General features: G+C 48.9%; 1 protein-coding gene across 1 annotated transcript in view; it reads right to left on the bottom strand.

Moving 5' to 3' along the window:
• Positions 1-322: 322 nt before the first annotated feature.
• LOC138793978 (oocyte zinc finger protein XlCOF7.1-like) overlaps positions 323-15,428 on the bottom strand; it is a 91,461-nt gene continuing 76,355 nt past the window's right edge. The window contains exons 8-10 of the mRNA XM_069972743.1: positions 5,710-5,827; positions 4,409-4,585; positions 323-1,741 (exon numbers count right to left, since the gene is read on the bottom strand). Of these exons, the coding sequence (XP_069828844.1) occupies positions 666-1,741; positions 4,409-4,585; positions 5,710-5,827 (1,371 nt within the window). The 3' untranslated portion in view covers positions 323-665. The remainder of the gene's footprint in view (positions 1,742-4,408; positions 4,586-5,709; positions 5,828-15,428) is intronic.

Below are 15,428 nucleotides of genomic sequence, written 5' to 3'. Positions count from 1 at the left end.
GAGAGTGGGACTTGTATAACCGAGAGCTGTGGGGACGGAGGCAGGAGAGTGGGACATATATATCCGAGAGCTGTGGGGACGGAGACAGGAGAGTGGGACTTGTATAACCGAGAGCTGTGGGGACGGAGACAGGAGAGTGGGACTTGTATAACCGAGAGCTGTGGGGACGGAGACAGGAGAGTGGGACTTGTATAACCGAGAGCTGTGGGGACGGAGGCAGGAGAGTGGGACTTATATAACCGAGAGCTGTGGGGACGGAGGCAGGAGAGTGGGACTTATATAACCGAGAGCTGTGGGGGCGGAGGCAGGAGAGTGGGACTTATATAACCGAGAGCTGTGGGGACGGAGGCAGGAGAGTGGGACTTATATATCCGAGAGCTGCAGGGACGGAGACAGGAGAGTGGGACTTATATAACCGAGAGCTGCGGGGACGGAGGCAGGAGAGTGGGACTTATATAACCGAGAGCTGCGGGGACGGAGGCAGGAGAGTGGGACTTATATAACCGAGAGCTGCGGGGACGGAGGCAGCTTCTTCTTCTTTTCTTCTTGTTCCCTCCAGTTACTGCTTCCCGTATCTTTTCAGGACTTACAGACCATCAAATCCGCTTATCTACTGCATTTTTGTAAAACATTTCTCAAATTCTCCTATGTGAATTCTCTCATGTCTAAGATGATGCGGGTTTCATGCAAATACTTCTAAAATTCAGACTTGTTCTTCTCCAGCTGTGCAGATTTTTCAAATGTTTAGCAAGACTCTCTTTCTTTACGAAACTTTTCTCACATTCTGAACATGAATACGGCCTCTCTCCTGTATGAGTTCTCTTATGCCTAACAAGTAGTGAGCTACATGAAAAGCATTTCCCACATTCTGAACATGAAAATGGCTTCTCTCCTGTATGAGTTCTCTGATGTTTAACAAGTAAAGGTTTACGTGCAAAACATTTCCCACATTCTGAACATGCAAATGGTTTCTCACCTGTGTGAGTTTTCTTATGGTTAGAAAGGCTTGATGGATCTGTAAAACATTTCTCACATTCTGAACATGAATATGGTTTTTCCCCTGTGTGAGTCATCTTATGCGTAATGAGACCTGATCTGGATGCCAAACATTTCCCACATTCCGGACATGGAAACAGTTTGTTATTTCCTTGACTGCCTCCTGTGTGAGTTCTCATATGCATAGAAACGTGTGATTTACTTTTATAATATTTCCCACATTCTGGACACTGATATGGCCTCTCTCCTGTGTGAATTTTCTCATGTGTAACTAAATTTGCTTTATGTTTATAACATTTCCCACATTCTGCACATGAATACGGCTTCATGTCTGTGTGAAGTCTCACATGTTTACCAAGAAGTTTCCCGCTACTAAAGTTTTTCCCACATTCTGAACATGAATATGGCTTCTCTCCTGTGTGACTTCTCTCATGTGTCTCAAGTTCTGATTTTTTTGTATAACATTTCCCACATTCTGCACATGGAAACGTCTTCTCCCCAGTGTGACTTCCTTTGGGCGTTATAAGATCTGAGCACTGTGTAAACTGTATGTCCTCAGGATGCTGACCTGTATGTGAGGTAACAGCCTGGGATCGGCCGGGGGACGGGTCCCCAACATTAGGGGGGTTAAAGTATTGATAGACAGGTACATTAAGGATAAGGAGGTTTCCGCCTGAGGAGTGCCGCACCACCTCTGCAGCTTGTGATGACATGGCGTTTCCATCAGTCTCCATGCCAGGATTTTCTGTTTGGAAACAAAATGGAAAACATTATATAACCAAACGACAAAGGAGACAGACTAATACCAATCGTATTACACTGACGTCAGCACCGGTGTGGTGGTAACCCCCGGTGATGTTGTATCGGAGGATCGGCCGGTCACTTGCTAGATGGTAGCGTGTGACGCTACCTCTGTGTTGGATGGCCAAGATACAGCCGGACCTTAGGATGTTACTTCGTGACGCCAGTGCCAGTGGGGCACAAAGATGTGGTGGCAAACCTGCTTTTAGTTTTGGAGGCCGGCTCTACCCTTTTCCCCTGTTATCACGGTGGGCCAGGGTGGTGTAGTGACCCTCCCGGACTATCGGTACCGCCACCCACAGAAAGGGGAAGTGTCCCAAGGCTGTAGTGTACACTGTGTTGGTGTGGGGCGAAGAATCACAGAGGCTTTTTACCATAAATAAACTTGGTTTTACTTGAAAGGTTTTTGTGTGCAGCACGTTATACAGCTTTACTTTGACAGAGTAAGTTACACTGGACAGTTCCCTTGATAAGACACTTGATAATACGATAACCAGGTCTGCCACAGGAATAGAGTGAGGAGTACAGTCGTGCTCAGTGAGTAGCGTGTTGAAGGATACGAAGAAACAGAGTAGCAGAGAGGAGGATGTTGTGAGAGTCCCAACCCAAGTAGTACTGTACTCTGCCGGGATGTTGGAGGATGAGGTAGAAGAATACTAAGAAGAAGAAGAGAATACTTGTGCCCGTGTATTGACCTTTTAGTCTTCACACCACCTAATGCCCACCAGTGTCAGGTGACCCGTCCTATGAGGGTGACACAAGGCCCAGACCTTGTTACCTGGGATGAGCGAAATGCTGAGGGTTCCCTGCTGACAACCGCGCTGCGAGATAGAGTTCCTAGGCCTTAGAAACTTTGCTCTATCTGGATCAGTTCCTAGCTTACTGCTGTCTGTGGATACTGTTCTGCTCTGTGACTCTCCTAGTCCACGGCGTGGGTTGAGGTTGTCTCTGACTTGTCCTCTCTTGAAAGGGGTTTAACACTGCATAGTGTTGTGTAGTGTTACTGAGAAGAAACTGGTAGCTGTGTCCTGTCACTTCCTACCCATACAGGGCTCTGACTAAGACCGAACTACTCTTTCTGTCTCCCATGTGATTTCCTTCCTCAGCATATCTAAAGTGCATTGCGAGTGGGTGAAGAGTGCAATAGAAGAAGTAAAGAGAGAGGTGATAGGAGAGAAGAAGAACAGATTCCTATAGGTCTGCAGATCCATGTGACATACAAATAAACAATAACCCTTTACATACTTCAGCTGTGCAGCATCTGAATACATATATCTAAAACAGCAACATCTAGTGGCAAAACTTTATCACTACCTTCATCACCACTTTTGCACAATAAGTACAGACTTTTATGAAGGGTGTAACCAATAGCAACACCCGTGGTAGAACACCACACCGTCACTGACTACCTGAGCACCGGCACCGACTACCTCAGCTCCTCAGCCCCGGCACAGACTACCTCAGCTCCTCAGCATCGGCACCATCTACCTCAGCTCCTCAGCACTGGCACAGACTACCTCAGCTCCTCAGCACTGGCACAGACTACCTAAGCAACATCTACCTCAGCTCCTCAGCACCAACTACCGCAGCACCTTCTACCTTCTGGGTGCCGAGTGAATGTTGGAGCAGTGAGGAGTACCGTGTATGAGCCGCTCCTTATATAAGAACATGGACCTTTACTCTTGGAGGAATCAGCATCAAATCTTACAAATGAATCATGAGAATTGCTCATCTCTAGCAGCGAGTACAGGAAATGGTTAATGGCCGCCTCTCCTCCCTATTACTGCACATGGCATTATATGTTACTATTCACACTCATGCAAAAGAACATTTCATTCACTCTTTTATGCTTTATCATCCATTCAGCAAGTCCTAGTGTCCGCAGCGGGGACTGGGGGGGGGGGCCTGAAGGGTTACTGTAATGTAGCTGTAAGGTGGAGCCCCCCCTTATATCCCTGTCACCTCCCTCACTATACATATATACACAGGGGTCACCGGGGCCTGAAGGGTTACTGTAATGTAGCTGTAAGGTGGAGCCCCCCCTTATATCACTGTCACCCCCCCTCACTATACTGCACTATACATATATACACAGGGGGGGGGGCTGAAGGGTTACTGTAATGTAGCTGTAAGGTGGAGCCCCCCCTTATATCCCTGTCACCTCCCTCACTATACTGCACTATACATATATACACGGGGGGGGGGGGGGGGCTGAAGGGTTACTGTAATGTAGCTGTAAGGTGGAGCTCCCCCTTATATCCCTGTCACCTCCCTCACTATACTGCACTATACATATATACACAGGGGGGGGGGGCCTGAAGGGTTACTGTAATGTAGCTGTAAGGTGGAGCCCCCCCTTATATCCCTGTCACCTCCCTCACTATACTGCACTATACATATATACACAGGGGGTCACCGGGCCTGAAGGGTTACTGTAATGTAGCTGTAAGGTGGAGCCCCCCCTTATATCCCTGTCACCTCCCTCACTATAGTGCAATATACATATATACACAGGGGGGGGGGGGCCTGAAGGGTTACTGTAATGTAGCTGTAAGGTGGAGCCCCCCCTTATATCCCTGTCACCTCCCTGTGTAACTCCATTATACCATACCTGGGGTAGCAGCTCCCGGCGTCTCCTCCTCCTTCACCTCACTCATACACCGGGGATCGCTCCTCATCCTCTCTTCTTCTTCTTCTTCCTCTTTAATCCTGTGATTTCCCTCCGGACAGTCCTGGGAATACAGAGGACGGGGACATCTCTCTGCTGGATTTCTCCTCCTGGATCCATCTGTAGGGAAGACACAGGGACTGAAGAGAACACCTCCCGTATACTCCTCTATATACCATACACTTCTCTCCCCACCTTCCATTCCAGGTTATATATCAGACATGAGAGAATTGCTCTGGCATGAATCAAATTAGTTCTTAATTTTACAGAAATTGATTAGTCTATATTCTGTTTTGTGTTTTGTTCACTGAGCAGCAAGTCATATAATGTATACCCCCTCCTCAGTATATAGTGTATGCCTCCTGCTCAGTATATAGTGTATACCCCCTCCTCAGTATATAGCGTATGCCTCCTGCTCAGTATATAGTGTATGCCCCCTCCTCAGTATATAGCGTATGCCTCCTGCTCAGTATATAGAGTATGCCTCCTGCTCAGTATATAGTGTATGCCTCCTGCTTAGTATATAGTGTATACCTCCTGCTCAGTATATAGTGTATACCTCCTGCCCAGTATATAGTGTATACCCCCTGCTCAGTATATAGTGTATACCCCCTGCTCAGTATATAGTGTATACCCCCTGCTCAGTTTATAGTGTATGCCTCCTGCTCAGTATACAGTGTATACCTCCTGCTCAGTATATAGTGTATACCCCCTGCTCAGTATATAGTGTATACCCCTGCTCAGTTTATAGTGTATGCCTCCTGCTCAGTATATAGTGTATACCTCCTGCTCAGTATATAGTGTATACCTCCTGCTCAGTATATAGTGTTTTCCTCCTGCTCAGTATATAGTGTATGCCTCCTGCTCAGTATATAGTGTATGCCTCCTGCTCAGTATATAGTTTATGCCTCCTGCTCAGTATATAGTGTATACCTCCTGCTCAGTAGTGTATGCCTTCTGCTCAGTATATAGTGTATGCCTCCTGCTCAGTATATAGCGTATGCCTCCTGCTCAGTATATAGTGTATACCTCCTGCTCAGTATATAGTGTATGCCTCCTGCTCAGTATATAGTGTATACCTCCTCCTTAGTATATAGTGTATACCACCTGCTCAGTATATAGTGTATGCCTCTTGCTCAGTATATAGTGTATGCCTCCTACTCAGTATATAGTGTATACCTCCTGTATAGGTCTACAACATGGCCACCAGTGCCGGCAGTATTGGGCAGTAGGTCTCCTCTTACCCGGTGATGTGAGGGGCGGCTGATCCTCCATCATGGCCTCCTTGTACACATCCTTGTGTCCTTCTACATACTCCCACTCCTCCATGGAGAAATAGACGGTGACGTCCTGACACCTTATAGGAACCTGACACACACAATGATGGCGTCATCCTCCAGACACCTCCCACCTTGGTGTTATATGTCCCAGCATTCCCAGCAGCATTGCTCACCTCTCCAGTCAGGAGCTCAGTCATCCTGGTGGTCAGTTCTAGGATCTTCTGCTCATGGATCAGTGATGGAGGTGGAGGATCTGTGATGGGGCTGCTGCTCCAGCCTCCTGACACAGGGGGCGCCACACACTCACCACACCACTTCTTCACTACTGTGTAATCCTGTGTATGGTGAGACACTGATCACTACAGAGAGTCTAACAATCCTTCCCCTCTCCAGTCATCTCCCTGTATTATCTATAGGGATAAGAGGGAGGGGATGTGACGCATGGCTCACCTCTCCGGTGATCAGGTGGATTATCTCTAGGGTGAGCTCTAATATCCTGGCCGCCATCATGTCTCCCGCCTTCTCCAGCCTTGGGGGGTCATTGATGAGAAGGGGCGGCTGATCCTCCATCATGGCCTCCTTGTACAGATCCTTGTGTCCTTCTACATACTCCCACTCCTCCACGGAGAAATAGACGGTGAAGTCCTAGGGGTTAAAACCCGCTGTAACAGAAATATTCATTAGACATACCGTCATTTTTTATAGGTTTTGCATTCTAAAAGTCAGCCACCACCTGAGTGGCAGAATGGTTGCGTTTCAATTTTGTCATGTGATAAACCTGACAAATTTACTAAGGGCGATCAGACATTTTAAAGGGGAACTATCAGCAGGTGAGACTGCATCAAGGCCAAAATTATCTCTGATGAGGGCGACCGCTGATCCCTGAAACATGTTAGATATTTGACCTGCATGAACAACGGCAACTACTACAGTGACGTCACTGCTACTCGTGGAAAACCATTGGATTACTCACCGCATGCCGAGAGTTGGTAGTAGTGGAGCCACCGGCCGGGGCCCGCTCCCAACCCGAAACCTCAACACCTACAACTACTGCAAAGATAGAGAAGAATGGAGGATACTATACCACACAACTACCAGGTAGTCAGCAGTATAGCTATATATCACTAAGGAGACTTATACTGCTTGAACGAACCATTGTCACTATAGTTACTGAATACTATTCACTCACATACTTTACATAACATATATTATGCTAACATTTGTATAGCACAGTATCTCTCAGGAAACTATGTTTCACTAACCTGTTTGGAAACAGCAGACACAGTCGTTTGAAGGACCTTTGGTGATGTCAGGATCATGTGATCAGTCACATGGGTGGGCGGAGTCAGCTACAACCTACATGAGAAGACACGACGGCCCCTCAGTCCTCACAATCCGCTCTCTGTATCATTTTCTTTTCAGAGTTTCGGCAGGACTCCCTGTTACGTCTCCTCCAGATATATATATATAACCGGCTGTGAACCACTCAATCATTTTGACCTATAATTTTTCTCTCTACATTTTGCACCCTCCTCAGTACCAGGAGATTAGTTTGCTGTGGCGGCTGCTGTGGCGTCTCATGGTGTGCTCCCCTAAGGACCTTGTCCAGATCGCCCCGACATCTGCCGATCTCCTGCTTGTTCATTATAAGACTTCTGGTTGGAGCAGTCCCTCCTCAGGGTACACATTGCCCCTGTGGTATCCCCCCATTAATGGTCCTGGGTGCCAGGTATCCCACCTGAGGAGACTGTGGCCGTGCTAGGAGTCATCCTGTCCCTGGGATATGGTGGCATCCAAGAATGGGATGGCAAATCCACTCGACTCCGAAGTGACCACAATCCTACATCACTCACGTCCAGAAGCTTCACAAGACCTCGAAGGAAGTTACGTTTCCCAGCCCCATGACGAGTCCTCACTGTATGGCTCCATCCCATCAGTGCATACCCAGGACTAGTGATGAACAGACCTGTGGATATTCAGGTTCGACCGGTTCATTCAAAGTAAAAAAAAAAAAGTTTGGCAACCAATTCTTTTGACCAAACTTTTGCACAGACCAGAACCCCATTTAAGTCAATGGGAACCTGAACTTTAGGCCACAAAAATGGTTGTAACATGGGTACGGAACGGACAGGAGGCAGCAAATGCAACCAAGATGGGGAATAGCAACGGGACTCGCTAATTCAAATTAAATTTACATTTTAAAATTACAGTTCCTGACTGTAATTTTGAATTTCATTTGAAATTAATATTGAAATTGAATTTGAAGTTTGGTGGAACAGTGAGCACCCGCACGTTCACGTCTATGTCCTCCATCTGACCTGCTGCCCTAACAGCAACCTCACTGAGTGACAACTGTGGCCCTGCCAACTGGGAGAGGAGGCCAGGGACCCAAGATAATGATAATTTGCTCAGTGACCGTAGAGTTTTCTCAGTCATGGCTCGTATAGTAATAAAAAACAAGTCTTTCTTGACAAGTCTGTGGCACTTTCCAAAGGGGCCTTAGTGTTATCACCCTCTCACCCCCAGTAGTAGTGTCTCCTCTGTTAGGCCGGGTTCACACTGTGTTTTTCCAGTCCGTTTAACGTATACTAAAAAAAACCAGATGCAATTATGTACAATCCGTTTGGTCAGTTTTTCCATTGACTTCCATTATAAAACAAAGATCAAAACAGATGCGTTTTTTCCCTCTTTTTTTTAGCGTACAAAAAATGTGGTTGACGTTTCTGTGTAGGATAAAAGTAACCAAGAAGGCATCTGTTAAATGGAGCGCAAAATCCCAGCCTCGCCCTTATAAACCGACACCCGGGCACTGTCGGGAGCTTTCTCCCGGGCACGGCCCCTGTCGCCAGGTAATGATACCCTAGGTGCGGCCAGGTGCCTAAGCCTGACAAGGATGGATTTGAGGTTTTTCATTTACAATTGCCTTGTAGGCTCCATAATTATATTTCAAATTAACTTTGTCCCAAAAAATTTAAACAAAAATATATATATATATTTAAAATGAAATTTTATTTTTAATTAAATTAAAAATGTTTTTGCAAGGGTGACACCAGGCTCTCGCCCACTTTGGATCCTTCATAAATGTCCATCATGCTTGGCATGGATTTTGTCTTAAAGTTCCTTGTCTTCACTCTCACACACTTCTCATAAATAGTCAATAAAGGATTGAAGTGGAGTTTATTCAATAGACAGGGCCTCTTAGGAAGACCTCTAAGGGTTCCACTTTGGATCCTTCACAATGATGTTCTCTCAGCCACCAGCTCCTCAGCACAGATGACCCCACTGTTGTGCCTTGAAAAGGACAGTTAGAAAAGTTTTTTGGCCTACCTATCTCTCCCTGTCTGCAGCTCCATCTTCTCCCTATACTAACCTGCTCCTCCCGGCCAGGTGATTCGGGGAACACTAGTGGGCCCACTTGTATGGCCACATCCTTGAAATTTCACCAAGAAGTTAGACCAGGAAGTGACACCTTCAGACAGACGGATCTCACGTTCGGCACGTCCTGGGCGTATGATATGTCAGGAACAGAACAGTGAGACATGAATGATGAAGCAGGGCTGGAGCCCATAGTCTCGCTGGGGCACCTGGAAAGTATTTTTGGATATTTTTAGACCTTCTTTTGATGGCTAAGGGGGAGGCCGCCTGTGTAATGAGTCGGAGATGTGAGGTGATGCCCCTCAGGCCAGACACTTAAAGAGGAACTATCAGCGGGTAAGACAGATCTACCTGCTGTGTAATCCTCAGTCCGGAGGTGCACTGCCCCATCCCCAAGCAAGCCCGCTCCTTCTAATGACAATCAATGGAGTGGGTGGTCCAGATTAGGGGGTGGGGTAGGCTCCCAATGGTGCTCATGACCCAGGATTACACAGCTAACAGCATGGGAAAGGCACCGAAGAGGAAGGTAAGAGACATAGCATCCTCCTCAGTGCCCCATGCACAACAGGGGACTATCAGCAGGTTAGATTCATCTAACCTGCTGATAAATCCCCTTTAAGAATTGGATATAAACGAGAGCTATGTAACATTTGGGTGTCACAAAGCTGGGTATCCAATCAAATTGGTTTGTGCCCCCTTTTTTTTATGCCCAGTCCCCTTGAGAGAAAGGACCTATACTATCCTCTATGCCCAGTCCCCTGGGGAGGAAGGACCTATACTATGCTCTATGCCCAGTCCCCTGGGGAGGAAGGACCTATACTATCCTCTATGCCCAGTCCCCTGGGGAGGAAGAACCTATACTATGCTCTATTCCCAGTCCCCTGGGGAGGAAGGACCTATACTATGGTCTATGCCCAGTCCCCTGGGGAGGAAGGACCTATACTATGGTCTATGCCCAGTCCCCTGGGAAGGAAGGACCTATACTATGGTCTATGTCCAGTCCCCTGGGGAGGAAGGACCTATACTATCCTCTATGCCCAGTCCCCTGGGGAGGAAGGACCTATACTATGGTCTATACCCAGTCCCCTGGGGAGGAAGGACCTATACTATCCTCTATGCCCAGTCCCCTGGGGAGGAAGGACCTATACTATGGTCTATGCCCAGTCCCCTGGGGAGGAAGGACCTATACTATGGTCTATGCCCAGTCCCCTGGGAAGGAAGGACCTATACTATCCTTTATGCCCAGTCCCCTGGGGAGGAAGGACCTATACTATGGTCTATGTCCAGTCCCCTGGGAAGGAAGGACCTATACTATGGTCTATGTCCAGTCCCCTGGGGAGGAAGGACCGATACTATGGTCTATGCCCAGTCCCCTGGGAAGGAAGGACCTATACTATCCTTTATGCCCAGTCCCCTGGGGAGGAAGGACCTATACTATGGTCTATGTCCAGTACCCTGGGGAGGAAGGACCTATACTATCCTTTATGCCCAGTCCCCTGGGGAGGAAGGACCTATACTATGGTCTATGTCCAGTACCCTGGGGAGGAAGGACCTATACTATGGTCTATGTCTAGTCCCCTGGGGAGGAAGGACCTATACTATGGTCTATGTCCAGTCCCCTGGGGAGGAAGGACCTATACTATCTTTATGCCCAGTCACGAGGCCACGTCATCAGCTGCGATTGGCTGAGCACAGTTATGCTCAGCCAATCGCGGCTGAGCTTCGGATGACGCTGCAGAGGGCGGCCAGCACTCGGGAAGATCCGCTGGCCGCCCAAAGAAGACGTCACTGCTGAGGATCGGAGACCGTGGTCGGCACGTGACAGGTATGTATAGCGCACCACACTTCCGGGTACACGGGTGGGGGTGGTGGGACACGGGGAAGGGGGCCATTCACAGACATAACATACATTACAAAGTTGTATAACTTTGTAATGTGTGTTATTCTGTGAATAATTTTTTAGCGCCGGACAACCCCTTTAAACGAACCTTGTTAGCTTTGTTAAGATTGCACATGAGGTGTGTGAACGTAGGTTGTATGACCGGGAGGCTTACTCTATTGTGTAGATGTATCTGCATGCAGTGGAACTCTTGGTGGGGGGGGGGGGGCAGCAGACAGCAGACTTGTGGATCACTTGTATGACAGCAGACTTGTGGATCACTTGTATGACAGCAGATTGGTGGATCACTTGTATGACAGCAGACTTGTGGATCACTTGTATGACAGCAGACTTGTGGATCACTTGTATGACAGCAGACTTGTGGATCACTTGTATGACAGCAGATTGGTGGATCACATGTATGACAGCAGACTTGTGGATCACTTGTATGACAGCAGACTTGTGGATCACTTGTATGACAGCAGATTGGTGGATCACATGTATGACAGCAGACTTGTGGATCACTTGTATGACAGCAGATTGGTGGATCACATGTATGACAGCGGCAGGTGGATCACGTGTATGACAGCAGACTTGTGGATCACTTGTATGACAGCGGCAGGTGGATCATGTGTGCAGTGTCCCAGAACATGCAGACTACTACTCCTATTATGCTCATTTCTATTGCTGTGTCAATGCCTGTTCTGGTAATTGTTTGCACTGCAGCTGCTGCTAGTATTCCCCTGGTATTCTCTGGTTATGTGTATTCTCATGCATATTCATATATATTCCTGTGTATTATTACATTGTACAGTGGTATGCAAGGCTGATCATGTGACCGTGCCAGTGCCCTGTAACCATGGTTCCTCCAATGACCGACTAGCTCTGGCCAGGGGCAACCATGTGACCTCCCACTTCCTCCTAACAAGTGAGTCTTCCCCCTGCTTCCAAGCAAGGAGGGTGTGTGTCGTCCCTCTCCTACCTCAGAGGAGTTGGACATGTCGCAGCTCCCACTTCACCACTAGAAGTGTGGATCAGGTGCTCTGCTGTATTCAAGTTTTCGGCTGTATCTGCCTGCTCAAGTGTCCGGAGTCTTCTCTCTCATCTGGGTGTCATTCCGTTATCTCTCATCATCGTTTCAAGTATTCACAGCAAGTATTATTCTCAAAAAACAAGCAAGCTAGTGGATTCCACCAAGGTGGTCCACTTGCATCCAACGGCGCTACTCACTATAAATGTGTATATCAGAATGCTGTCCAAAAGGAGTACAAGTGTCACATATGTAATCCGCTCCTGGGCTAAAAACAACACTGGCTAACTCTGCAGCCTTGCCAATCCGTCTAATGCAGGCACTACAAGTCTCAGCTCGCCCTCTCCAGCATAAGATACCATGAAACTGATGCTACCTGGGTAATTGGAGCAAACAACAAGAGAGCAGGTCCAGCACAAACGGTCCGCGGCAAGAGAAAACAGGATACAAATCCAGTGTAAACAGTCCGGGATATTGGATGCAGCGGCACAGGTAATAATCCTTCAGAACTTGAGTCCAGGAACAGGCAGTATAGTGGATGGAGTGTGGGCACGCTCCGGCCGGCAACATGCACCACAAAAACTTCCGCCCGTAGATCTTAGTGACGTCACAAAGACAAAGTAAGGAGGCCGTAGTAGACCAATAAACCTCCAACTAGTTTCAGAAAATGGTTCGTTTTCCTTCATCAGGGAGGGCAAGTATTATTCTCAAGCTAATCCACCCAGCAACACTACTTTCTCTCATACTCCTACTCCCATCATCCGGCACGTATTCTCACAGCCTATGCAGCACCACTCCTGCTTTATTTGTCAAAGCCTGCTATATACCCGGTTGCATCCGGACAGAACTGTTGCTACTAGTTACCTCATCTATAATAAAACCGCTGTTACTGAACCCTGGCATTGGTGTCCACTAACTGGTGCCCTGACTAAGTGCAGCGAAGAATCGCATGCCCATCATCACCCGCAGATTCCACAGACCGGCCCTACAGCTGTGCCGCCCTCAGGCCTATACCGTGACAAGTATAACCCCTGCAGCTGCCCCGGTCATTGCCCGCTCATAACACCAGCACTGCGGAAGTGGCCCCCAGGGGCCAGGGCATCGCATGTGTATGACAGCAGCCGGTGGATCGCATGTATGACAGCAGACTTGTGGATCACTTGTATGACAGCGGCCAGTGGATCATGTGTATGACAGCAGCCGGTGGATCACATGTATGACAGCAGCCGGTGGGTCCTGACACAGCAGACTGGTGGATCACTTGTATGACAGCGGCCAGTGGGTCCTGACACAGCAGACTGGTGGATCACTTGTATGACAGCGGCCAGTGGGTCCTGACACAGCAGACTGGTGGATCACTTGTATGACAGCGGCCAGTGGGTCCTGACACAGCAGACTGGTGGATCACTTGTATGACAGCAGCCGGTGGGTCCTGACACAGCAGACTGGTGGATCACTTGTATGACAGCGGCCAGTGGGTCCTGACACACTGACCGCTGCCAGTCACACAAACTGTACTTTTGCTTTGTGCTTGGGCTGGGCAGTGGGCAGGGGGTGTTCATGGCAAAGTGGGTGTCTGGTTACCCTGAAGGTATTCGGTATCGATCCATGCTGGAGTTATGGCCTGCGAGCAGGTGTGAAAGCATGAATGCCTGTGGTGAATGGATCTGTAGAGCTGATACAACTCAGTGGAACCCTAACCCCTTGGTCCCTTGTCACGTAATGTGGTCAGTGCGGCTAAAGTCCACGTCCGGTGCGTGACAGTTGCATGGATTGGTTTTGGGGTGTGCACCTCTCATTCTGAGCCTATTACAACAGGTGTGTGCTCAAGTGAATGTGGAAGTCAAGGGCCCCTAAGAGTCAGAGCCAGGTCAGGTGCTAGGATAGGGCCCCCTAAGAGCCAGAGCCAGGTCACGTGCTAGGATAGGGCCCCCTAAGAGTCAGAGCCAGGTCACGTGCTAGGATAGGGCCCCCTAAGAGTCAGAGCCAGGTCACGTGCAAGGATAGGGCCCCCTAAGAGTCAGAGCCAGGTCACGAGCTAGGATAGGGCCCCCTAAGAGTCAGAGCCAGGTCAGGTGCTAGGATAGGGCCCCCTAAGAGTCAGAGCCAGGTCAGGTGCTAGGATAGGCCCCTAAGAGTCAGAGCCAGGTCACGTGCTAGGATAGGGCCCCTAAGAGTCAGAGCCAGGTCAGGTGCAAGGATAGGGCCCCCTAAGAGTCAGAGCTCGGTCAGGTGCTAGGATAGGGCCCCCTAAGAGTCAGAGCTCGGTCAGGTGCTAGGATAGGGCCCCCTAAGAGTCAGAGCCAGGTCACGTGCTGGGATAGGGCCCCCTAAGAGCCAGGTCATGTTCTAGGATAGGGCCCCCTAAGAGTCAGAGCCAGATCATGTGCTAGGATAGGGCCCCCTAAGAGTCAGAGCCAGGTCACGAGCTAGGATAGGGCCCCCTAAGAGTCAGAGCCAGGTCAGGTGCTAGGATAGGGCCCCCTAAGAGTCAGAGCCAGGTCAGGTGCTAGGATAGGCCCCTAAGAGTCAGAGCCAGGTCACGTGCTAGGATAGGGCCCCTAAGAGTCAGAGCCAGGTCAGGTGCAAGGATAGGGCCCCCTAAGAGTCAGAGCTCGGTCAGGTGCTAGGATAGGGCCCCCTAAGAGTCAGAGCTCGGTCAGGTGCTAGGATAGGGCCCCCTAAGAGTCAGAGCCAGGTCACGTGCTGGGATAGGGCCCCCTAAGAGCCAGGTCATGTTCTAGGATAGGGCCCCCTAAGAGTCAGAGCCAGATCATGTGCTAGGATAGGGCCCCCTAAGAGTCAGAGCCAGGTAAGGTGCTAGGATAGGGCCCCCTAAGAGTCAGGGCCAGGTCATGTGCTAGGAGGATAGGGCCCGGATGTGACCCTTATAGAGAAATATTATGAGGGGGTGAAGTACCTCCTGTACCAACATCTCTGACTGTCTCGAGGCGGGATTCCATATAGATTTCTCTCCGAGGCATCCTGGAAAGGCGGCCTACTAGGAAGAAGAACTTTGCACTACGCCAAATACATTTCGGGGTTGGGAGGATTGTCGAACAGTTCAAAGCTAAAGGGTTGCGATATGGCAGAACATGTGGGTGATAGGAACATTTCGGGGTAATATCACATTTCCAGCTGACAAAGTTCTTAAACCCAGACTGGTGTTTTTTGATCGTTGCAGTTTTGTTAGGTCGGGGTACAGGAGCAATGTTTTTTTTTGCTGTTCCTCCCTATTACATGACGTGGGAACATGTGACCTCATAGTGTCACAAGGAAAGTCTTGGGGTGTAGGTTCTTACAAGTCTTTATTCACCCGCTGCTTTTTAGGCCTCCGAGGACTCGGTATTTCTCAGTATCCATCTATTGACGTTGAGTGCTGCCCCCTGCCTGCCGCCT

Source organism: Dendropsophus ebraccatus, chromosome 5, assembly GCF_027789765.1.
Source record: "Dendropsophus ebraccatus isolate aDenEbr1 chromosome 5, aDenEbr1.pat, whole genome shotgun sequence".
Classification (NCBI taxonomy): domain Eukaryota; kingdom Metazoa; phylum Chordata; class Amphibia; order Anura; family Hylidae; genus Dendropsophus; species Dendropsophus ebraccatus.
The sequence above is the reverse complement of the archived record's forward strand: the minus strand, read 5'-3'. Positions and strand labels throughout refer to the sequence as shown.